The sequence below is a fragment of the Capra hircus genome, chromosome 29 (genome assembly GCF_001704415.2).
Source record: "Capra hircus breed San Clemente chromosome 29, ASM170441v1, whole genome shotgun sequence".
Taxonomy (NCBI): Eukaryota; Metazoa; Chordata; class Mammalia; order Artiodactyla; family Bovidae; genus Capra; species Capra hircus.
In genome coordinates this window covers 5,597,308-5,623,826 of record NC_030836.1, presented here as the reverse complement: position 1 = coordinate 5,623,826, position 26,519 = coordinate 5,597,308, and the positions used below count along the sequence as shown (strand labels likewise).

The 26,519-nt window shown below is 38.5% G+C and overlaps 1 protein-coding gene across 2 annotated transcripts in view; it reads right to left on the bottom strand.

Annotated features, from left to right (window-relative positions):
• Positions 1-26,519, bottom strand: part of NOX4 (NADPH oxidase 4) — a 182,335-nt gene that overhangs the window by 136,705 nt on the left and 19,111 nt on the right. The window contains exons 3-5 of one of the 2 annotated variants that reach the window (XM_005699426.3): positions 10,681-10,791; positions 8,764-8,848; positions 3,458-3,555 (exon numbers count right to left, since the gene is read on the bottom strand). In XM_005699426.3, the coding sequence (XP_005699483.2) occupies positions 3,458-3,555; positions 8,764-8,848; positions 10,681-10,791 (294 nt within the window). The remainder of the gene's footprint in view (positions 1-3,457; positions 3,556-8,763; positions 8,849-10,680; positions 10,792-26,519) is intronic. The other variant, XM_018043547.1, reaches the window with a different exon arrangement.

Genomic DNA, 26,519 nt, shown 5'->3' with positions numbered 1-26,519 from the left:
TCACAGATGACAAGATAAGGCCAACCAAGCTATTCCATCATGAATGTGCCACCCATCGCAAAGTGGAGAACGGAGGGGTCACTGGGGATGTGGAGAAAACAAGAGTGTAAGCACATAGCAAGAACAGTAAGGTGCATGACACAGACCCATCCTTTACAAAGACAAGTCACAGAAGAATACAATTGTTTATGTATGTATTATCTCTCCATGTGAATGTGTGTGTGTATTTTTTCATCTTAATCTAGTACATGGCCTGATACCTACTAAGCACTCAAAAATATTTATTAAAAGAAAGAAGACGGGGAGAAAGATATGACTGAAGAAGCAAAGAAAGGGAGGAAAGAAGGGGAAAAAAGGAAAATATAAATTAAAATGAATTACTGTTTTTCATCTATCTTATCAGCAGTATTTTTTTTTTAAATGAGTGAGGTGTAGAAATAAGCATTGCAATAAAATTGGTAGAGTATATCAACTGGTGAAGTTTTTTTTGAAAGTAATTTGTCCAACAAAACTAAAAATGTGTGTACCTTTGAAACCAAAATTACTTCTATAAATCTGCCTAGAAGAACTGTACAAAAAAATAAATTTATTAGCATGCAGTTTATGACAAAAATCTGGAATCAACTCAACACTCATGAATAAGAAAAAGACTAAAAATAAATTACGGTATATTAATATGAAGAAGATGAGGTAGATGTATACTTTATGATACATTAAGTCATAATACATATATTTACAAATTGCTGTTACTAAAGAATATATATCATAAAATATCACTCAAAATAAGAAAACACAAAATCATTACCTGTGGCTATTTTTGGAAGAGAAGCTTTCAATTTTCACTTGCTTGGGAGTTCTAAAATATTTTATATTAAGCCTCTATCTCTCTTAAAGTGAAATAAATTTAATACCTAGAAATCCTAAAATGACTAGAATACTGGCATCTTAATAAAAAGCATATTAAAATAAAATGATTAAATCATTACAGTTATTGAAGACATGTGAATTATAAAGCAGAAGAGAGAAGCAAAGAAGGAAAAGATTAAAAAAGAATTTTCATAGCAGTAGTAAGATACCAGTAACCCCATACAATCAGGGCAAGTGATGGGAGATAGGGAGAGGTGGGGGGCTCTCTCTGGGATGAAATCATTCCATGCGGAGCTTCCACTGGCATGCTAAGGAGCTGGACTTCTTCATGGTTCTTGATGTCGAATATACTCCTGCAAAGCGGGAAACCTGTATTTGACCCCTGGGTTGGGAAGATCCCCTGAAGGAGGGCATGGCAATCCACTCCACTATACTTGCCTGGAGACTCCCCAAGGACAGAGGAGCTTGGTGGGCTACAGTCCATGGAGTCACAAAGAGTTGGACATGACTAAGCAACTAAGCATAGCACATACTCTACAATCACATGGTGAACTTTTTGAAAATATTAGTTCAGCCACTCAGTAGTGTCTGATTCTTTGAGACCCCATGCACAGCACACCAGGCTTCTCTGTCCATCACTAACTCCCAGAGCTTGCTCAAACTCATGTCCATTGAGTTGGTGATGCCATCCAACCATCTCCTCCTCTGCCATCCCCTTCTCCTCCTGCCTTCAATCTTTCTCAGCTTCAGGGTCTATTCCAATGAGTCAGTTCTTCACACCAGGTGGCCAAGTTATTGGAGCTTCAGCTTCAGCATCAGTCCTTCGAATGAATACTCAGGACTGATTTCCTTTAGGATGGACTGGTTGGATCTCCTTGCAGTCCAAGAAACTCTCAAGAGTCTTCTCTAACACCACAGTTCAAAAGCATCAGTTCTTCAGCGCTCAGCTTTCTTTATGGTCCAACTCTCACACCCATACATGACTACTGGAAAAACCATAGCTTTGACGATATAGACCTATGTCGGTAAAGTAATGTCTCTACTTTTGAATATGCTGTCTAGATTTGTCATAACTTTTCTTCGAAGGAGCAACCATTTTTAATTTCATGGCTGCAGTCACCATCTGCAGTGATTTTGCAGCCCAAGAAAATAAAGTCTGTCACTGTTCCCATTGCTTCCCCATCTATTTGCCATGAAGTGATGGGACCAGATGCCATGATCTTCATTTTTTGAATGCTGAAGAGTTTTTTCACTCTCCTCTTTCACTTTCATCCGATGCTCTTTAGTTCTCTTCGCTTTCTGCCACAAGGGTGGTGTCATCTGCATATCTGAAGTTATTGATGTTTCTCCTGACAGTCTTGATTCCAGCCTGTGCTTCAATCAGTCTGGCGTTTTGCATGAGGTACTCTGCATATAAGTTAAATAAGCAAGGTGACAATATACAGCCTTGACGTGCTCCTTTCCCAATTTGGAACCAGTCTGTTGTTCCATGCCCGGTTCTAACTATTGCTTCTTGATCTGCATACAGATTTCTCAGGAGTGAAACTGACCTGCATACAGATTGCTCAGCAGTGAAAAATATTAGGGGCTCCCTCTAACCCAGGTCAATGAAATCACACCGGTATGTTAAAAGATACTAGCATAGTTAAGGGATTAATCTAGGGCTACTTGTTATTTTGGTTTAATGATTTATCTCCCCGTTTGTTTGTCATTACTTTGGCCTTTGATTTGTCTTGGGAGGGAGGTCGAGCACATGATCACAGTGGTACAAATCTAGAGAACTCTGGTGATATATAAGGGGAAGATGGAGTGAGGAGAACAATCTATTAAGTCACTACCAAACTGAGCAGAACAGGGCAGGGTTCTGATCCCATGGGACCCTGAACATTTTGGTGTTGATGCAGTCTTGGCTTTGGGAACCAAAGGCAGCCTGAGGACACCATGAGGGTGTCAAGCAACAGAGACTTAACTAGGGCTGTGCATGTTCTGTTTCTTGGTCCAGCTGGGCTCCCTGCACATACAATTCCACTTTATGGGCAGCTCCACATGGAGAAGAGCACCTCTAAGTTAGATATTGCCCCCTACAGAATTCAGCCCAAGGTCACCTATTATAAGGATTACAAAAAAAAAAAGTAAAGCATTAAAATTCAATAATATTTTTAAGCAAAATCAACTGATGGTCTAGGATCATCAAATAGTCAACTTTCTTTTCTGCCCTTTTCCTCCTCAAGCACATTATGAGCTCCTGAAGGATTTTTACCCTGTTGTGTTTTTACCCAACAGTCTCCACTGAGTGATGGGAATTAGACAAAACTGTTGGGAGGCAGAAGGCAGGCCTGAGTGGCAACCATGTGAACACCGCAGAGCGCAATAAGTAGACACTCTTTGAACTTTCAGGTTCAGCAGGAGAGACTGTGAAATAGTAATTACATATATTTTCTGTTGAAAAGGAATAAAACTCAACTTGACAAGTGCATTTTAAAAGCACTCAAAAGGAGCAGCAAGGTACAAATTTTCTGTGAAAATCACAGACCCTCATTAGTCATCTCATGATAAATGAAAGGAAAATGAGAAGACAGAGGCCACCCACCTCCTCTCGGTATCTTGCTGCATTCAGTTCGACAAAATCCTCGCGGTAGTTCACTGAGAAGTTGAGGGCATTAACCAGGTGGGCGGCCACGTGCACACCTACGAAGTCACACCAGTCAGTGGGGTTTTCAGATACACTCAATAAAGGGGAGTTGGTTCCTCTCCTTACATAAACACAGGGTCACACTTTGACAACCATATAGACAACAAAATGTTCAGTTAAATGGGAAGTCTTAAAAGCACAAAGAATCTTAATTATACACAGTTTTAGCATGAGAAATAACGTAAAGAAATAGAATTTTCAAAAGCCGAAATAAAATAACCCTAATAAGTCAAGAGTTAGAAATACACCAACACACACTGACACACATACACACACATGTGTGTTTAATAATACACGAATTTATTTATTCATTTAAGCATCTCCTGAATATAGTAATCCCCCCTTACTCATTGTTTCACTACCTGCAGCTTTAGTTACCTGTGGTCTGAAAACATTCAGTGGAAAATTCCAGAAATAAACAGTTTATAAATTTTAAACAGCATGCTGTTCTGAGTGTGATGAAATCTCTGACTGCCCTGCTCCATCCCACCTGGGACGTGAATCATCCCTCTGTCCAAAACATCCCACCCATTGGCCACTTAGTAACTGGCTTGGTTAGCAGATCCACAGTCTGAGATATTGCAGTATTTGTGATCAAGTCGCCCTGTTTTATTTAATAATGGCCCCAAACTACAACCGTAGTGATGCTAACAATTCAGATATGCCAAAGGAAGCTGTGAAGTGTCTCCTTTAAGTGAAGAGGTGAAAGTTCTTGACTTAATAAGGAAAAGAAATTTCCTATGTTGAGGTTGCTAAGATCCACAGTAAGAGTGAGTTTTCTATCCCAGAAACGGGAAAGGAAAAAGAATTTGGTGCGCACTTTGCTGTCACACCTCAGACTGCAGAAGGGACCGGCCACAGCGCATGTTTAGTTAAGATGAGAGAGGCATTAAATTGGTGCAATAAGATACTTCGAGAGAGAAGAGGATCACATTCATTTAGTTATTATTATAGCATATTGTTACAATTGTAACATTAGTAATTATTGCTAATCTTTAACTGTGCCTAATTGATAAACTTTATCACAGGTGTGTTTGTATAGGAAAAAATAGTATATACAGGGCATATCATCATTGATTTCAAGCATTCACTGGAAGTCTTGGGAAGTATTCCCCATGGATAAGGGGGAAATGCTGTATTACATATTTTCTAATCTTTCGCCTCTCCTATAGCTCCACACCTGTTATATATTTTGTATACTTCACTGATACTCAACCTAAGATAAAAGCCCATGAAAAGGCTTTTAACCAGTTAACATTTTTCACAGTCCACAGATTCAAGACATAGTGTTTCAATCCAATAGCAAAACTGTTGGTAACAACTTCATGGGACAAAAACTCAGGAAGATAATAATCACCATTTAATAATCTGCCTACAATGGTGCGCTAATGAGTAGTCAACTGACTCAGAGCTTATACCAAAGAGTTAGGAAATTACTAGAGAGTTGAAGAGAAATTCCTTTTGGCATGGTCAGAAAGAAGAAAATTATCATGAGGTTAGAGAAGAAAGAAGCAAATGACTTTTTACACAGCACTATAATAGCCTCCTCCCCTCTCAAGCTTTCCTTATAGATGAAATAAGGTTAAAATTAACGGCACATTACAATGTACTGGAAAGAGCAACATTTAATTAGTTAGAAAACCTGTTTTCTTGCCCACATCACTTGCCTACTAATGCCTCAGTTTACTCTTCTGTAAAATGGTGATGACAGAAATAAGAGACTTAATAAGGTAAATGAACCAAAATTCCTTAGGAAAATATTACAGTTTATACTTTATGGAGTGTTGTGATTCAAAAAAAGACATGGCCTGGAAAGTGAAAATTCTACAGCCAATCCAGTCTAGCATATGAGATGTATGTAGATGGGCCAAGTGTTCTGAATTACCCCCACAGACAAATGAAAGTAAGAGAGAAGGGACAGAATGCTAAATAATCTAGGGGTTAGTTAAAGGATTCATACACTAGTACCAGTGCCCAGATTAAAGGAAGGAAACGGGTCCTACAAATAAATAGACCGGAAACTGAACGTAGGTTAACTAGCATGCAAAGACAGGGCTCCAGAGAAAAAAGGCTGTCTAGGTGATACTCAACTGCAGCACAGATAGGGAACATCACTGAAGCAGAACTGTGTCCTAGGCTTCAGCATTTCTAAAATCTATAGGGAAAAAATCCCTCTATTATAAACAGAAGGCTTACACGTTCACTACATATTTTATGTCTCCAAAGTTCAAAGGCATCCTAAGAGGAAATACCATTCTTTTTAATTCTCCCAAAAAAGGTGCCCTAAGTAACAGCTGTATGAAATGTATCCTTAAGAGATATATTCACCTTCCTTAAAAGGTTTCGTGTGTGTGTGCTGAGTCGTTCAGTCGTATCTGACTCTTTGTGACCCCATGGACTGTAGCCTTGACCTGCCTCTTGAGAAACCTATATGCAGATCAGGAAGGAACAGTTAGAACTGGACTTGGAACAACAGACAGGTTCCAAATAGGAAAAGGAGTACATCACGGCTGTATATTGTCACCCTGCTTATTTAACTTATATGCAGAGTACATCATGAGAAACGCTGGGCTGGAAGAAGCACAAGCTGGAAACAAGATTGCCGGGAGAAATATCAATAACCTCAGATATGCAGATGACACCACCCTTATGGCAGAAAGTGAAGAGGAACTAAAAAGCCTCTTCATGAGAGTGAGAGAGGAGAGTGAAAAAGTTGGCTTAAAGCTCAACATTCAGAAAACGAAGATCATGGCATCCGGTCCCATCACTTCATGGGAAATAGATGGGGAAACAGTGGAAACAGTGTCAGACTTTATTTTGGGGGGCTCCAAAATCACGGCAGATGGTGATTGCAGCCATGAAATTAAAAGATGCTTACTCCTTGGAAGGAAAGTTATGACCAACCTAGACAGCATATTCAAAAGCAGAGACATTACTTTGCCAACAAAGGTCCGAATAAAGAAAGCTGAATGCTGAAGAATTGATGCTTTTGAACTGTGGTGTTGGAGAAGACTCTTGAGAGTCCCTTGGACTGTAAGGATATCCAACCAGTCCATTCTAAAGGAGATCAGTCCTGGCTGTTCATTGGAAGGACTGATGTTGAAGCTGAAACTCCAATACTTTGGCCACCTCACTGGAGTTGACTCACTGGAAAAGACTGATGCTGGGAGGGATTGGGGGCAGGAGGAGAAGGGGATGACAGAGGATGTGATGGCTGGATGGCATCACCGACTCGATGGACATGAGTTTGGAGGAACTCTAGGAGTTGGTGATGGACAGGGAGGCCTGGCATGCTGTGATTCACAAGGTCACAAAGAGTCAGACATGACTGAGTGACTGAACTGAACTGAACTGAACTGGACTGTAGTCCACCAGGCTCCTCTGTCCATGGGATTCTCCATGCAAGAATACTGGAGTAGGTTGCCATTTCCTCCTCCAGAGGATCTTCTCAACCCAGGGGTCGAATCTGTGTCTCCTGCATTGGCAGGCATATTTTTATCACTGAGCCACCTGGGAAGACCCTAAAAAGATTTTTAGTTTTAAAGAATTCACAGCTTTTGATTTTAGGCAGCAGAGAGAAAGTGATGTGCTTTGTGCGGATTTTCTCATTTAATCCTGTTTTACAGCTAATACATCCCTATTTTACAGATAAGAAGACTAGGCGTAAGCTAAGAGGCTTTGCTGGTGGTCCAGTGGTTAAGAATCCACCTGCCAATGCAGGGGACGTAGGTTCAGTCCCTCGTCCTGGAAGATCCCACATATAACACAGCTACTGAAGCCTGCTATAAACAGAGAAAGCCCACAGCAGTGAAGACCCAGCAAAGTCAAAAATAAATAAATCTTTAAATCAAGAAGAGAAGAAAGGTGACTTAGCTATGGTCAGACCCCTAGTGGGCGGCAGAATGCAAACCCTCTGAATCACAAGCTCAGTCATGGCAACACTCTGCACCATCTCAGTCTCGGGGTTGTTCTCCAACTGATGGAATATTTGGACACAACTACTGTCTAGAAAAAATCAAGTTAAGAATGTGCCAATGTTTCCTGATCATCCTCCATTTCTGACCTTTCACTCTCTAGCTTTAATCCAACCCTAATCCTTACCACAAATGGCAACCCACTCCAGTATTCTTACCTGGGAAACCCCATGGACAGAGGGGCCTGGAGGGCTATAGTTCAAGGGGTCATAAAGAGTTGGACACAACTGAATGACTAAGCAAACAAACACAATAGCACTGAGATAATTTACTCATGAGTTTGTAAATTATAATAATTAATTCTATCCTAAGAACTTCACAGGCATGTTTTCATTTTCTTCTTAAAACCATGAGGTAGGTGCTGCTGCCAATCCATTTTACAGTTAACAACACAATGAAGATCAGAGAGATTATGTCACACAGTAAGGCAGATGAGCAGCTGGGGATAGACCTATACAATCCACTGACAGAGTCCATGTCCTTCCCAGGTGGCACTAGGGTGAAAACCCTGCCTGCTAATGCAGAAGACAGGTTTGATCTTTGGATCTGGAAGATCCCCTGGAGAAGGAAATGGCCACCCACTCTTGTATTCTTGCCTGGAGCATCCCATGGACAGTGGGGCCTGGTGAGCTACAGTCTATAGTTTCACAGAGTCAGACATGACTGAAGTGACAGCATGCATGCACTTAATAAAAATGTTTATAACTTTCTGTTTCAAAACTTTGCTCAGGATAAACATTTATTTTAAAATGATTCTTAAAAATCAAAGATTCTCACTTTACATTTAAACTTGGAATTGAGCAGAATAAACTTCCACAATTTTGACATTTGCTCTTCTGCCCAAGTAGTAATATCAAAGAAACATTTAACAAATATAATTTTGAAGGAATTATATTCTGTGAATGCACATTTCACATTTTAATTTTCAAGAATTTAAACTTCTATCATGCCATTATTTTTAGAGGTTGAAAACTTTTAATCACCTTCTTCCAATCTTTCTAAATGAAATTATTTCCTTTTTGAAAAACAATCAGTACCAGCTTAAGGACCAAACTTTGAATACATATATAAATATACTTGACCTACCCATTTTTTGTAATGCCACTAGATAAATTTCTTTACACACATGGAAGAGAAAATTAAGCTACATAATAAGAAAACCATAAACAATAAAAATGCCATCCACAAAATGTCCTAACATAATACTTAACATCTTTCGGTTTTCCTCACCTGAGAAAATACAGATAGTCACACCACAGGTTATGTGGAATGTTCTGCTTTTATCCAACAATCTTCTGGTTCTCCGGCTTGGAACCTAAATAAAAAAAAATTAAATATAAAAAAATTATAAATAAAAAAATTAATATGATAAAAGTGATTTAGCAAATCAGCTACATGCACAAAGCTTTGGAAATACAAAGCTTTGGAAAGCTTTTGATAGCAGAGGTCTATCAATTAAAACCTGATGAGATGAAGTACAATGTCTAGTCAGTGGAACACTCAAATCGTTAAGAGAGAATGTGAAGAGGCTTGGTATTGACATGGAAAGACAAGCAAGATATATTGTTAGGTAAAAATGTTACAACTCATAAACTACACTATGATCCTATATTTTTAAAATTAATGGCACTGTATATGTTAACATACTTGCAGGCGTTTTTCTCAAACTGTGGTTGTGCTGGCAGAGCAACATTAGGGGGACCCTTCACTGATAACTTTGCATATTTCTGCAGTGTTTTCATTTTACAATATGTGAGATTTCCTTTTGTGGTCAAAAACTAAGATTATTTTAAAATAAAACAATTTCATCTACAGGTTTAAATGCCTGCTTGATCTTGTACAAAAATAAAACGTCAAGCACCTTTGAATACTATGTTTCACACTGGGGGACAATTCTCTAAGTCTTATTACACGCTGAGAGACGTAGGTGGGCACTTTCCATTTCCTGCCATTTATTTTCTCTTTCTTCATGCCAAGCCAATGGCCAGCCACAGGGATCTAAACCTAGCATTTCACAATAGCTGGCAACCTACAGAAAGAGTTATTTTCACAAATTACTACATTAAGAGGAAAGAGTTTCTAAATATAATTTCATGAAAAGATTGAGAACTTTAACTGCAGTAAATCCACTTACATGAACTTCACAGAACATCAAAATGACCTCATGTTAACAACTCCTTTCGAAATATCAGTATCGATCCAGTAGTTCCTAACTATCTTAGTGAAGAAAGCAGTGAACACACACGTATGTAAACACACACACACGGACAAGAGAAGCAAAAACAACTTCAGTTGGACTTTTAACTTTCAAAGAGCTTCTCTCTTTTCTCATATCCTTTCTTTCACACTTAAATATCATACACAACATCACATCATATCCAAGAACTCTATTTCAAGTCACTGACACAGCTCAAAACAGGAACGTGTTTTAAGAAACTGCCACCAATGCCAGCAGCCATCGTGTGTATTAATGAAAGTCCGTGGGGCTCTTGGGCCTCCCTGGTGGTAAAGATGGTAAAGAATCTGTCTGCAATGCAGGAGACCTGGGTTTGATCCCTAAGTTGGGAAGATCCCCTGGAGGAGGAAATGGCAACCCACACCAGTACTCTTGCCTGGAGAATCCCATAGACAGAGGAGCTTGGCTGACTACAGTCCCTGGGGTCACAAGAGTCAGACACGACTGAGCAACTAAGCACAGCATGGGGCTCTAGCGTGCTCACCTGCATTTAATTAAATGAAAGTACAAGACTTCAATGAGGAATAGTTTAGTGGAAAGAGTTCAGAACTGGGGCTGATCTCAGCTCTACCATTCACTAGTCCTAAGGTCTTGGTCAAGTTAATTAAACTCTCTATGCTTCAGGCTCTTTGTTTGCAATACCCCCAAGTCATGCGAGGATTGACAAGTATATATGTGAATTCTATATATGTTAGCACAGTATCTGATACTCTTTCTATTATCCACTGCCCTAACTTACTGCTGAAGAACAGTTTAGTGATCAGATGACAAGGTCTTTACTACATCAGGATCATCCTTGAAGAAATCACTCCAGCAGAAATTCAGACCATGAAAATTAAGTAGGACTAATGTGATACTTTTACATTTGACTGCTATGCTGGAATCAGTGACTAGATTTTTTTTTTTCTTACCTTCTGCGATCCTCGAAGGTAAGCCAGGAGCGTGCGGCACATGGGTAAGAGGATAAGGCTGCAGTTGAGGTTAAGAACAGATGCAGAGGCTCTGCTTAGACACAATCCTAGCTGAACAAATAAGGCAAGAGTCAAAACACAGTCAAGGACACAGGCAAACTAAAAACATGCTGCCGACCTCACCCTGCAGAACCATGGCAAACGCCAGCTCCTTCAAGGGTCTTGAATCACCCTCCACCCTCTCTCTTACCAAAAGAGAGCCTGGTCTCTTTCTCTTCTGCACTGCCATAAAACTTAGCCTCCTCTCATTTCTACTAGCGTTCTCATCACCTGATTACATCATTTCAGGGCAAGGTCAATTGCTTATTCCACTCCTCCCATAATGTTCTGGGTGGTAAGAGCCCTAAAGTTTCAGAATATTCTGTGCATCCACACAGGTGCAGAGTTGAATCCTTTGTTCACTGATAAGTTAACAAGAATTTCAAACAAAGGCCTTTTCATTTGTGTACTCTGAGCCCTTAAGTTTCAGAATATTCTGTGCATCCACACAGGTGCAGAGTTGAATCCTTTGTTCACTGATAAGTTAACAAGAATTTCAAACAAAGGCCTTTTCATTTGTGTACTCTCTAGAGCACTCTGAGCCTCCACATAACTCCCTTCCACACTAGGATCTGCCTTTAAGCTCTCCACCTAACTGACACTACCCATCTTTCAGGCTTCCTCTTAAGTACTACTTCTCTAAAGTTCTTCCTTGATGCTTCCCTGATACCACACAAAAAAGATGTGGTACATATATACAGTGGAATACTACTCAGCCATAAAAATGGAATAATGCCATCTGTATCAACCTGGACTGAACGGACCTAGAGATGATCACAGATGATGAAGTGAGTCAGAAAGAGAAAGACAAATACCATATGACATCACTTATATGTGGAGTCTAAAATATGATACAGATGGACTTATCTATGGAACAGAAACAGACTTGCAGATAGAGCAAAGACTTACGGTTGCCAAGGCAGAGGGGAGTGCAGGAAGGACGGATTGGGAGTTTGGGGTTAGCGGATGCAAAGTACTATATACAGAATGGATAAACAGCAAGATCCTACTATATAGCACAGTGAGCTATATTCAATATCCTGTGATAAACATTAATGGAAAGTAATATGAAAAAGAATACATATATATGTATAGCATATATGCATAACTGAATCACTTTGCTGTACAGAAAAAATTAACATAACATTGCAACTCGACTAACAAAATAAGCAAATACAATATTTTTTTTTTAAAAAAAAGGTCTTCCCTAACCCAGAACCAAGAGAGATCCCAGATCATCTGTGCTTCATACAAAGCTGATCATAACTACACTATACAACGTATGTTTCAAAGATGCACACCCCTCTGGTATGATCCAATACTTCTTGGCAACTAATTTTAAATCAAATTCCTGCTAGATTGACATCCACTGTTGTCTGATACTATCTACATTCTTCATACAAACAGTGCGTTACATGAAAACAAGAGATGGGGTCATATTTGTCCACTTGTCTTGGAATAAACACAAAACTACTTTACGTTAAGGGTATCAACTAAGAAATAGGTGTACATTGGAATACACGTGTCTCTTTCAATTCTTGTTTCCTCAGTGTGTATGCCCAGCAGTGGGATTGCTGGGTCATATGGCAGTTCTATTTCCAGTTTTTTAAGGAATATCCACACTGTTCTCCATAGAGGCTGTACTGGTTTGCATTTCCACCAACAGTGTAAGAGAGTTCCCTTTTCTCTACACCCTCTCCAGCATTTATTGCTTGTAAACTTTTGGATTGCAGCCATTCTGACTGGTATGAAATGGTACTTCATTGTGGTTTTGATTTGCATTTCTCTGATAATGAGTGATGTTGAGCATCTTTTCATGTGTTTCACTGAAACACATAAAATATCATATGTGAAACAAATCACTAGTCCAGGTTTGATGCATGATACAGGGTGCTTGGGGCTGGTGCACTGGGATGACCCAGAGGGAACGGATGGGGAAGGAGGTGGGAGGGGGGTTCAGGATGGGGAACACGTGTACACTCGTGGCGGATTCAAGTCAAAGTATGGCAAAACCAATACAATATTATAAAGTAAAATAAATAAACTAATTAATTTTAAAAAAAAGAAATAGGTGTAAGTCACCTGCTTTACTTATCTTAAAATTGCTCATGACCCTGAAATTCCCAACTTAACTCCTGGCAAAATAGCAACTCTGTTACATAGTGTTTATTGTCAGCACATGAAATATTATTCCTGAAGGGGAGACAGGGTAAGAAGCCAGGTCAGGAAAGCCATAATTTTCATTGAGTTATATGAAAAGTAATTAATCTTTCCAGTTAGGCTATTTCTCCACCATGAGTTTGAATACCTCAGGGATACAGTTCAATGAGTATACCAGTAAATGGACAAACAGAAACAATCCTCTATGGGCTATCTAAAAAAAAAAATTGTTAAATATAATTTTCTCACATCTGCAAGCAAAATGATCATTTCAGAGGGATAAGTTTCTGTTGTTTAGGCCTCCAGAGAAATAGAATAATTGTTATCTCTTTTTAATCTGGATGTGCATATAAGAAAATTTTAGCTTGAGGGATTTTAACGATAATTTTATCTGCAGTTCTAAAGTACTAGGACAATAACTCGCTTAAATACATCAGCTAAAATCTATCATGTATGTTCAAGACTTAAGAAATACACATAAATTATTAAAATGTTCTTTGTGGTTCAGTGCTTTAAATTCTTATATATTTTGTATTTTCTAACCATTTATTGAATATCTGGAAGTGTTTTATTGCTATGTTTACATTAAATCACAGTAATTTAATTCAAAGTGGCTCTAAGTGTCTACTTGGGATAAATGAAGCTTATTTTAGCATTTCACTTCTTCCTTATGATGCTGCAAAATCTAACTGGAAATTTTACCAAGGATTCATTTCCTCATATATGTTTGTTCCTGAATATGGTTAGTTATTTAAACCAAGATGAAAATTCCTTTTTATTAGGTTATCAGAGTATAAAATTCTCTCATTCAGAAGCAGTCAAGAGAGTAAGGAAACAGAGACCAATTTCAATTAAGTGGCACAATCATAGGAAACCATCTAATCCACTTACTACATGGGTAATATTCTACAGCTAAGATTTGTTTTATTTAGTCATTATTAATTCATGATCTTCGTAAGAATCAGCTACTTCAAAGATTCACTAAAAGGAAATGTCTCCCTAAGTTATGTGCCCAGTCCATTCAACATGGATGACGTGTCCTACCATTCCTGGACAGCTTAACCCGCTACTCTGGTTTTCAAATTTCGTTCAGGTTAGTTATCACTAGATGGCAGCATAACTTTCATGGTTCAAATCTTACCTGTGAAGATCTCAAAAAGTGTGAAAGTGTTAGTCGCTCAGTTGTGTCTGACTCTTTGCAACCCCGTTGACTATAGTCCACCAGGCTCCTCTGTCCATGGAATGCTCCAGGCAAAAATCTGGAATAGGTAGCTATTCCCTTCTCCAGGGGAAATTCCTAACCCAGGGATTGAACCCCTCTGCATTACAGGCAAGTCTCAAATGTAAATGAAAATTCCATGTGTAAAATTCTAAAACTAGAAATATATTTTAGATGAGTATGTATAAATAATACATAGTTTGGTCCTTCCTATGGACTAAATGTTTGTGTCTCCCAAACATATACATTGAAACCCTATCATGATGGTATTTGAAGGTGGAGCCTTTGGTAGGTAATTAGGTTTAGACAAGATCATGAGAGAAGAGCCTCGAGATGGGATGGGGTTAGTGCTCTTATTAAGAAGGGGAAGAGACCAGTGCGCCCTCTCTCCTCCTTGAGGATACAGCAAGAAGGAAGCCATCTGCAAACCAGGAAAAGGGCTCTCAACAGACACCAAAGCTGCAGGCATCTTGTTCTTAGACTTCCCAGTCTTCAAAACAGAAAGAAATAAATGTTTAAGTCACCCAGTATTTTGTTGTAGCAGCCTGAACTAAGACAGTCCTATAAGAAAATATACCATATGAAGCAAATTATAAAAGAACGTTGGTGGGGCTTCCCTGGTGGCTCAGAGGATAAAGAATCTACTTACAGTGCAGGAGACTGGATTTGATCCCTGAGTTAGGAAGATCCCCTGGAGAAGCAAATGACTACCCATGCCAGTATTCTTGCTTGGAGAATTCCATGGACAGAGAAGCCTAGTGAGCTATAGTCCATGGGGTCACAAACAGCAGGATGCAACTGAGTGACTAGCACACACACACATACATAAAAGAATGATACATGAAAGAAGGCAGCATCTAAGTATAACAAGCACACGGTCATTTTCCTAAAATCTCAAGCACACATTCATTTTTCTTTTTTTAATCTTAAATCTGTTACTTAATAACTATCCTTCTTGCTAGTTAACTGTCCTTATTTGTAAAGTCAAGAAAAATAAAATTTTCTTATCCATAGAATTAAAATAATATGATGCGATATAATAATCCTAGCTTTCACGACTTCTGTGAAAAGTAAAACTGGTCTAAAAAATGCGAGCACTATATAAAATTACCTTATTGATTAGGGTTAGTATATCACATCCTTTCTCTAAACAGTCTCTCCTGCACTTCCGTAGTAGGTGTTACTTATTCCACTTATATTATTCACTCAACATACATTTATTATGATACACACATATCACAAGGTACAGGGAGTTCAATAATTAACTAAAACAAAACATGCTTTCTTCCTTAGGATGTTATATTTTAGTAAGGAAAACAGATGATAATCAAACAGCTACACAATCAAATGTAAATTATAAGCAATACACTGAGATCAATGCAGTGAATGAGAACTATAGAATATGAGCATATATATCACAGGGAATGTGATCTAAATAGGAAGATCAGGTAGGCTTTCTGGACTAAATTAGAAGTGAACTGAGATCTGAACGGTGAGCAGAAGTCATGTAGGAATGAGAACATTTATGCAAATAAAAAACCAAAAAACCCAGTGCGGAAAATGGGAGCACAATGTATATGTGAGAAATTAATAGTAGCCCAATACGGTTGGATTGGAAATGGAGAATGGTATAACATAAAACTGGAGAAGCAGGTAGGGCTAGACCTTGCCAAACTTTGTAGGTCATATTAAGAATGTGTGTGTTTATCCTAAAATCAGTGCAGAGCATTATGTCATGAGCAGGGAGGTGGTAAGAAGACATTAGAATCCGGCAATGATAACTCTGAATGAAGTGCGCATAACTAATTGGAAAAACATAATTTGGGCAACGGCAGTACTTTGTGCAGTTAATCATCACAAAAGTGAAATTTTGTTTGAGACAAGAAATACATTTTATGGTAATTATATATGAACCCTACATATAGAAAGGATTCAGTTTTAACTAGTTTATTTATCAGTAAGTTTGTTTTGCTAAATAATTTCCTAAAACATATACATCTAAAATCAGAGAACTAAAATGGTCTAACCCACATGCCACCATCAACCCAGTGTCTAATCTCTCATGAGAGTCCTAACCAAAGGCAATCCACACCCTTTGTTGATTATATCCAGAGAGAGCAAACAGTTCTACCATCAAAAACTACTATTTTGTTTTCTTACACTTACATGAACTATGTGTCTTTATAACTTCTACCCACAAGGCCACTCTGGAGAAAAACATTCTAAAATAAACATTAAAAAACTGAAGCTAAAACTAGGATGGTTCTAGTGTTAAGACTCTGTGCTTCAAACGCAGAGGTGCAGGTTTGACTCCTAACGGGCAACTAAGATCTTACATGCCACATGGCACTGCCAAAAATGGAAAAGAAAAGTAGGATGATTTTCCAGCTCACTCTTGTTTTCTTTGGGTTAAACACAATTCTTCAGGCCTCTAAAATTCTTGCTGTAATTTTAAGACTCCCCCCACAAAGAAAGTAGTGAAAAACACTAGACCATTCAGGTATGGTCTAAATCAAATCTTTTATGATTATAAAAGTGACAAACAGATCTAATGGGGAAGATCTGGTAGACAGAATTCCTGAAGAACTATGGATAGACGTTTGTAATATTGTAAAGGAGGCAATGACCAAAATGATCCCCAAGGAAAAGGAAATGCAGGAACGCATAGTTGTCTGAGGAAGCCTTAGGAACGAGTATCTGAGAAAAGAAGAGAAGGGAAAGGCAAAGGAGAAAGGGAAAGATATACCCAGCTTAATGCAGAGTTCCAGAGAATGGCAAGGAGAGATAAGAAAGGCTTCTTAAGAGAACAATGCAAACAAATAGAGGAGAACAACAGATGGGAAAGACCACAGATCTCTTCAAGAAAACTGGAGATACCAAGGGAAAATTTAAGTAAACATGGACACAATAAAGGACAGAAGCAGCAAGGACTGAACCGAAGCAGCTGAGAGTAAGAAGAGATGGCAAGAATACACAGAAGAACTACATAAAAAAGGCACTAATGATCCAGAAAAACACGATGCTGTGGATAGTTACCCAGTGCTAGACATCCTGAAGTGTGAAGTCAAGTGGGCCTTAGGAAGTATTACTATGAACAAAGTTAGAGGAGGTGACAGAATTTTAATTGAGCTATTTCCAATCCTAAAAGACGATGCTGTGAAAGCATCACTCAATATGCCAGCAAATTTGGAAAACTCAGCAGTGGCCATAGGACTGGAAAAGTTTAGTTTTCATTCCAATTCCAAAGAAAGGGATGCCAAAGAATGTTCAAACTATAAGACAATTGTGCTCATTTCATGTGCTATGTAATGTTCAAGATAATGTTCAAAATTCTTCAAGCTAGGCTTCAGCAATATGTGAACTGAGAGCTTCCAGATGTACAAGCTGGATTTAGAAAAGGCAGAAGAACCAGAGATCAAATTGCCAAAATCTGTTGGATCATAGAGAAAGCACTGGAATTACCCCCAAAATTCTACTTTCTGCTACATTGATTATGCTAAAGCCTTTGACTGTGTGGATCACAACAAACTGTGGAAAATTCTTAAAGAGATAGGAATCTACCTTACCTGTCTCCTGAGAAACTTGTATGCAGGTTAAGAAGCAAGAGTTAAAATCAGACATGGAACAACAGACTGGTTCAACATTGAGAAAGGAGTACGTTAAGCTGTATATTCTCACCCTGCTTATTCAACTTATGTGCAGAGTACATCATGCAAAATGCTGGACTGGATGAATCACAAGCTGGAATCAAGATTGCTGGGAGAAATATCAGTAACCTCAGATATGCAGATGACAGCACCCTTATGGCAGAAAGCAAAAAGGAACTAAACTCTTGATAAAGGTGAAAGAGGAGAATGAAAAAGCTGGGTTAAAACTCAACATTAAAAAAACTAAGACCATGGTATCTGGTCCCATCACTTCACGGCAAACAGATGGAAACAGTGGCAGGTTTTATTTTCTAGGGCTCCAAAGATTACTGTGGACGGTGACTGCTGCTGCCGCTGCCAAGATGCTTCAGTCTTGTCCAACCGACTCTGTGCAACCCCATAGACGGCAGCCCACCAGGCTCCCCCGTCCCTGGGATTCTCCAAGCAAGAACACTGGAGTGGGTTGCCATTGCCTTCTCCAATGCATGAAAGTGAAACGTGAAAATGAAGTCACTCAGTCGTGTCCGACTCTTCGCGACCCCATGGACTGCAGCCCACCAGGCTCCTCCATCCATGGGATTTTCCAGGCAAGAGTACTGGAGTGGGGTGCCATTGCCTTCTCTGGGATGGTGAATGCAACTGCAAAATTAAAAGACACTTGCTCCTTGGAAGAAAAGTTATGACCAACCTAGACAGTGTACTATTAAAAAGCAGAAACATCACTTTGCCATCAAAAGTCCATCTAGTCAAAGGTATGGTTTTTCCAATAGTCATGTATGGTTATGAGAATTGGACCATAAAGAAGGCTGAGCACTGAAGAACTGATGCTTTCAAACTGTGGTGTTGGAGAAGACTCTTGAAAATACCCTGGACAGCAAGGAAATCAAACCAGTCAGTTCTAAAGGAAATTGACCCTGAATATTCATTGGAAGGACTGATGCTGAAGCTGAAGCTCCAATACTTTGGCCACCTGATGCGAAGAGCTGACTGATTGGAAAAGACCCTGAAGCTGGGAAAGAGTGAAGGCAGGAGGAGAAGGGGATGACAGAGGATGAGATGGTTGGATGGCATCACCAACTCAATGGAGCAAATTTGCTCAAATTTGAGCAAACTCTGAAGACAGTCAGGGACAGGGATGCCTGGCATGCTGCAGTCCATGGGGTTGCAAAGAGTCGGACATCACTTTGTGACTGAGCAACAACGATCATCTCAGTGACCTTTTCCAATTTACCAAAATTCGGTAGTTAAGATTATGCTCTCTCTCACTAAGGGCAAGTTCTGCTGATTCCAAGACTGTTATATTGTGGAGAACTATGCTGCATAATGACTCATCTTGTGTTTACAATTTTCTCACATGAATTGCTATCAAGAAACAATCCCTCTATCCTGCAATGAAAGAAAAAAAATGGGGACAGAAAACAGAAGTGTGAGAGAGCAGGTACATAAATGTAAGAATTTATTAGTGTTAGCCCATTATATTATATTAGATGTGAATGCTCTATTTTTACTTTTTCCTTCCAATTTTGGTTAGCTGAAAATTTTACATTCACGTTTTCCTCATCTTCAACCAAGTTTTTGACAGAGCTATTAAACTGCAACAAAATTCTGCTGAAATAGTTGACTCTAGAGAGGGCTTGCAAACTACCTTTTATGGTAAATTAACAAAATGAACATTTTTCTCTCAGCTGAGAATTTTCTTAGCAATTTTAGGGAAATATAAAATGACATTCTACATGTAAATATCTATGCATAACTGGTATTCAAAGGGATCTGAAAAGCCCAGAGCAGTATTACTAGTAATCTTTAATAATTAGTCATTTTCCTAGTTAACTCTTGATGAGTCAACAGTTAGTCATTTCAAGGAAAAAACAAAAATTAGCATGAGTTCAGTTGAGTCGCTCAGTCATGTCCGACTCTTTGCGACCCCATGAATCGCAGCACGCCAGGCCTCCCTGTCCATCACCATCTCCCAGAGTTCATTCAAACTCACATCCATTGAGTTGGTGATGCCATCCAGCCATCTCATCCTCTGTCGTCCCCTTTTCCTCCTGCCCCCAATCCCTCCCAGCATCAGAGTCTTCTCCAATGAGTCAACTCTTTGCATGAGGTGGCCAAAGTACTGGAGTTTCAGCTTTAGCATCATTCCTTCCAAAGAAATCCCAGGGCTGATCTCCTTTAGAATGGACTGGTTGAATCTCCTTGCAGTCCAAGGGACTCTCAAGAGTCTTCTCCAACAACACAGTTCAAAAGTATCAATTCTTCGGCACTCAGCTTTCTTCACAGTCCAACTCTCACATCCATACATGACCACTGTAAAAACCATAGCCTTGACTAGACGGACCTTTGTTAGCAAAGCAATCTCTCTGCTTTTGAATATGTTATCTAGGTTGGTTATAACTTTTCTTCCAAGGAGTAAGCGTCTTTTAATTTCATGGCTGCAATCACCATCTGCAGTGATTTTGGAGCCCAAAAAAATAAAGTCTGACACTGTTTCCACTGTTTCCCCAATTAGCATAGAGGTTTACAAAAGATTTTTTTATATTCTGATCTGGTATTTTATGTTTGTCAAAAATTATGTAAATTTGTACACGTTAAGGTCAATTTTATTAACTCTTTTTTTCCAAGGAAATATTTTTAATCAAATCAAATAAAGCTCATACAACACCTAATTCTTAATTATTTGTATAATCATAGAACTTAGCTCTTTCATGAGGCCTTACATGTCATACAGGTCAACCTTTTTGCCTCTGTCTGCATTGCTAGTTAGTTCATAAAGACACAGTTCTGGAACCCAGGCCTCCCTTCATGCTCTCTGTTACTTCCTTAAGAACAGAACATACTGCTCATCAGAACAGAGATGTGAATTCAAATGCTCTTTCCAAACCAGAAAACGTCCTTATTCTTTCAGTTGTTTAGCCTTTTATTCAACCACTGGATTTTCCTGTCATTTTATATAAATCTTTATCTAATATTTCTCTAATCACACATTAAAATTACTTGATGGATTATTTAAAAACAAATGTTATCTCTGTTGTACTTTCTGAAATTCTGATTCTTTAGATCTGTAGGAGTTCCTGCAGTAGGTACAATCAGGTTTGGTGGTCATTGTTTTAGAATTATTTTGAAGACAGACAGACCTGAGTTTCAAACACTTTTACTATTACGTTGATGAAAACACAATTTTAGTTTTTGCACTGTTGAAATTTGCCATTTAATAGTGGAATACATTCTTAAATAAATGCAGCTATGTTATAATCATTTTAATGCACATTTCTTATTTCATGCTTTTTTGCTAGTTACTTATTACTTGCTGTTTATTTTCTATTTAGACTACGGAAATGATGTTAGACAAAAAGCAAATTCAACTGATTTTCTTAATTGAGTTCAAAACGGGTCTAAAGCAAAGAGACAGCTCTCATCATCAACCATGCATTTGTCCCAAGAACTGCTAATGAATTTATAGTGCAGTGATGGTTCAAGAAGTTTTGCAATGGAGACAAGAGCCTAGAAGATAAGGAGCATAGTAGCTGCCCATCAGAAGTTGACAACAACCAACTGAGAGCAATCACTGAAGCTGATCGTCTTACAACTCATAAGAAGCTGCTAAAGAACTCAATGTCAACCATCCTATGGTCATTCAGCATTTGAATGAAACTGGAAAGTTGAAAAAGCTCAATAAGTGGGTGCCTCACGAGCCGGCCGGAAATTTTTTTAAAAATCGTCATTTTGAAATGTCATCTTCTTTTACTCTATGCAAAAACAATGAGCCATTTCTGGATCGGATTGTGACATATAACAAAAAGTGGATTTTATATAACAACTAGCAATGATCATTTCAGTGGCTGGTCTGAGAAGAAGCTCCAAAACACTTCCCAAAGCCAAACTTGCACCAAAAATGGTCACAGTCACTGTTTGGTGATTCGCTGCCCATCTGATCCAGTAAAGCTTCCTGAATACAGCGAAACCATCATATCTAAGAAGTATGCTCAGCAAATCAATGAGATGCACCAAAAACTGCAACGCCTGCAGCTGGTATTGGTCAACAGAAAGGGCCCAATACTTCATGACAATGCCCGATAGCACTTCTCATAATCAATGCTTCAAAAATTGAACAAATTGGGGTACGAAGTTTTGCCTAATCCACCGTAATCACCTGACCTTTCGCCAACAGACTACCACTTCTTCAAGCATCTCGACAACTGTTTTCAGGGAAAACGCTTCCACAGCCAGCAGGAGGCAGAAAATGTTTTCCAAGAGTTCCTGAAGCATGGATTTTTATGCTACAGGAATAAACAAACTTATTTCTCGTTGGCAAAAATGTGTTGATTGTAATGATTCCAATTTTGAATAAAGATGTGTTTGAACCTTGTCATAATGATTTAAAATTCAAGGTCTAAAACTGCAATTACTTTTGCATCAAACTAATAGTGGTATGGCCTTAGGTAATATTCTTACCCTTTCTGTCTCATGTTTCTCATCTACAAAATGAAAAATGAAATAATCTCCCCAAAAGGTGATTATATATATATTGCACACATATTAATTATATATTAGTTGTATGTATATATATTAAGTATAGTACCTGGCACATAAGAAGTTAACAGAAGCTATTATTATGGTCCCATCTCTGGCCATCTACAAACTAGGTCTAGTTACAGAATTTAAATCCTGTTAGGGCAGAGTTTCTTAAAAATCACTCTTTCCAAGACTTGTCTTTTCATCCTCAGCTCTGCTTATAGTTGGAGCTATAGGAGATGAGCTTTATTCCACTCAAGTGTATCTAAAGAAATAAAGAGCATTCCAGGTAACTAGTAGGTATGCAATTAATGTATGGTGGATCATGAATGAGTGAGCCTCTGAGATGATCCTTTAATGCCCTCATTTGGGAAATAAAGAAAAAAGAATTGAAACCAAAAGTGATTACCCAAGAGATCTATCTAGTTCACAGCTAGGATCAGAACCCAGGACCAGGTCTTTCCATCAAACCATGTTTCCGGGGATACCAACTCTGTCTCCACTTCCCCAACACCCACCACTCTAGGCACTGGGATCTTCTGTATCGAACTGAGTAACACCCAACGTGAAGAAAACGCTAAGGGCCGCTGAAGCTCTCTGATGGACTGTCATCAAGTCCAACCTTCTTGTAGATCCAACTTACACTAGAAGCCTGTAAATAAGCCAAATTGCTGAAACCGTAAGGGCACTCAGTTACAGTGCACTTTTGCATTATATAACTCAGTTCAGCTCCTGGATGCATTATCCTGACCAGCGATTGCACACTTTATTGCATATCTCAGTTCCCTATCTGCAGCTTAGCTCTTGCCTTTCTTCTATTGTGATGGCATTACACCTCTTCTAACTACCTCTACGCTATCAGATGAACTCATTATTCAAGTCTCAGCCCAAGGCTCATTTTCTCATGGAGGCCTTCCTAAGGCCAACATCGCCAACAGTATCCTTATTTACATCTCCGAAGTTTTCTCCTTTTCCAATATTCTGAAAAATTTGAGGCATCTTTCTCAAAGTTTCCCTTTTGCCTTTCACTATACCTATTTTGAAACACTTGACCCAATACACTGTAATGGTTTATCTATTTATCACATGCTTATCTTCCCCCACAAAGCTAGAAGGTGGCAGTATAGCAAGTGGAAAAGCCCAAACTGACCCTAATTCTTAGGAACCTCAAAAATGCATGGTCAGTACCAAAGAAAATTATTTCAAAAAAATATTCCTTGGGGAAAATGTTCCTTTAGCAGTGAAAGCCAAAGAAAGTAGTCATGAGACAAATACATGAGCAAGAAGAGACAACCTCATAAAGTACTCTATATGATTTCCAAGGCAATGGTAGGCATTTTTTTTTATTGCCTTTATAGTAAATAAAAGGGCTCATGGCAGAAAATCAGAACAATTTATTTTTGCTGTATCTATAAATGAAAACTGTGGCTCTAATTTAAATGTTTAGTTTATACCAATAATATATTATGATAAGGATATTAATTTAGAATATGATGAACATTCCATGTGAGCAAGATTGCACTTAGGGACAAAAATATATTTCAAGGAAGAGCTACTTCAAACGTGGATTACCTATCTTCATAAGGTTTCACATGGAAACAATAATGAATAATGTGTCATGAGAAACCAGAAAGTAGTTAATAAGAATTGGAGTAATTTTCTCAATAAATCCCAATAAAAGCCACCAATTCAGGGCTCTTGGTGTATATCCAAAAGCTCATGAATGCCCCTTCATGACATAATAAAAAAACTTTAATTCATTCCAAATGATCCTAACTGGTTTCTGTCAACTTACTGCCTGGAGACTTTCAACTATGATGTAATTTTTGACTCAGGTTGACCTTTCTTCTATCCATAAACTGCCTTTTTTTAAAACACTATCTCTAAAAGTTTGAAAGAAGGATGCTTGGAGAAAATGTTTTCCCATATAACTTAAGGGGCCACCAAAAGTATAATGTTGATTCTGATACTTTATCCAGAAGTTTTATGTTTAACTTAAATCTTTCCTTTTAAATGTCATCATACTTTATTCTAGAGCTTCCCAGGTGACTCAGTCAGTGATCAGGAATCTGCCTTCCAATGCTGGAGAGGTGGGTTGGATCCTTGGGTCAGGAAGATCCCTCTGGAGAAGGAAATGGCAACCCACTCCAGGATTCTTGCCTGGGAAATGCCATGGACAGGGACGCCTGGCCAATTATAGTCCATGGGGTCTCAAAGAGTGGGACACAACCTAGCGACTAAAGCAACAACAGATTTCATTCTGCACTTTCTAGAAATGAACTTCCTTCCATTTTTGGTGAGAACGTGGTCTTCCCATAGAAATCTACTATGAATCAGAAAGAAATTTAGCTACTACAGAGAGAAGAAAGCAAGACTGACATATGATAGTTCTGTACTGGTTTTCTCTACTGTCTTTCCTGTACCAAAGCCTGGACAGCAGAGGAGATTCATTTCTAGACTTTGTGTCTGTCTGGAAAAACTTAATTCAATGTAAATGGTAGTCAGAACTGCACACGAACACATTCATGGGGTTTTAAAGGCAATGCTGCCTAGTGAACAGTCACCAGTTAAAAGGTATGAAATTTTTACCACACCTAACACCTGTGACCTCTGCCAAGGTCATTAGTCTCTAAAACTGAGCACTGAAGAATTTAATAGAACAGCAATAAAAATGCCCTCCACTTTGCATCATGGAACTGTTCTAAAAGGTAAACACATATCAAGAGAAAATTATTTGACCTCTTCAGATGACAAACATTATTAAAATGAATTTTAAAAATTCATCTATGACATTACTGTGGATACTCACACCTGTCTCTTTGCCTCCACTCCTTTCTAAGACCCAACAACAAGGGCCTCAAGAGTTACAGACCATTTGATTGTATGTCATTATTACATTTTCCTCCTCTGACACAAATGATCCACTCACAGGGGAAAGCACTGAGAAATGGAATGTGTTTTGCAGAGACTGGTTGGCTAAAAAGCCGAGGAAGACTTGTTGCTCCATTATCACAGATTCAGACCATCTGATCACAATTGCTGACTATATAGTTACCTCTAAGCTACTCTTCCGGAGAAGGCAATGGCACCCCACTCCAGTACTCTTGCCTGGAAAATCCCATGGATGGAGGAGCCTGGTGGGCTGCAGTCCATGGGGTCACTAAGTTGGACATGACTGAGCGACTTCACTTTCACGTTTCACTTTCCTGCATTGGAGAAGGAAATGGCAACCCACTCCAGTGTTCTTGCCTGGAGAATCCCAGGGACGGGGGAGCCTGGTGGGCTGCCGTCTATGGGGTCACACAGAGTCGGACACGACAGAAGCAACTTAGGAGCAGCAGCAGCAGCAAGCTACTCTCCCTTCTTGTATTGTTCTTCCACATCTTTACACCATTTTCAATTTATCAAAATCCCTCCTAAAATTTATAAGCCAAAAAAGATATACCAATAACCTGAGCATATGGAGTAACTTTTGGAAGAAAACAATACTCACATCAATGGTACCTCCTCACTTGGTTAGAATTTTAATCAGACTATGCATAACAATCGGAGAAGGCGATGGCACCCCACTCCAGTACTCTTGTGTGTTCTACACAATGATGTTTTTCACAGCATTTTCTAGGTAAGTGAAGTAACAGAAGCCAATTGAATGCCCAAAAATATGAGAATGCTTAAGTTAGGTGGTTTAATTGGATGTCCAAAAACATAAGAATGTTTAAGTGAGGTGTGTTTTTATTCCTTCAGTAAAATATTAAAAATAAATAATGCATGTATAACAGTTTGTGATACAGGGATAAATCTGATGTGATATTTAATGTTATATTTTAAAAGAGAGTACAAAACTGTTTATTTGAAATGATCACATTGTTATTTAAAAATTTTTTAAATTAAAAAATACATTAAAATGTTAACCATGAGTATGTATGGATGCTGAGATATAAATTACTTTTTGCATTTTCCCTTATATTCTATAATAAATATGAAAAAATGTTTAATTCATATGGAAGTCAGAAAATTATTTTCTAAAGAAAATAAAGGGGGAATGTCTTAAAAGTATAATTTGAGAAGGAGGAATATTACCTTTAAATGAAAATAAAGGGAAATTTTCATTTTTATTTTTGTGTATTTTCTACTGTTATCCTTAATTTTATACATTAGCTTCATACTGAAAAATGCACGATAAACTTGTAAAAATTATC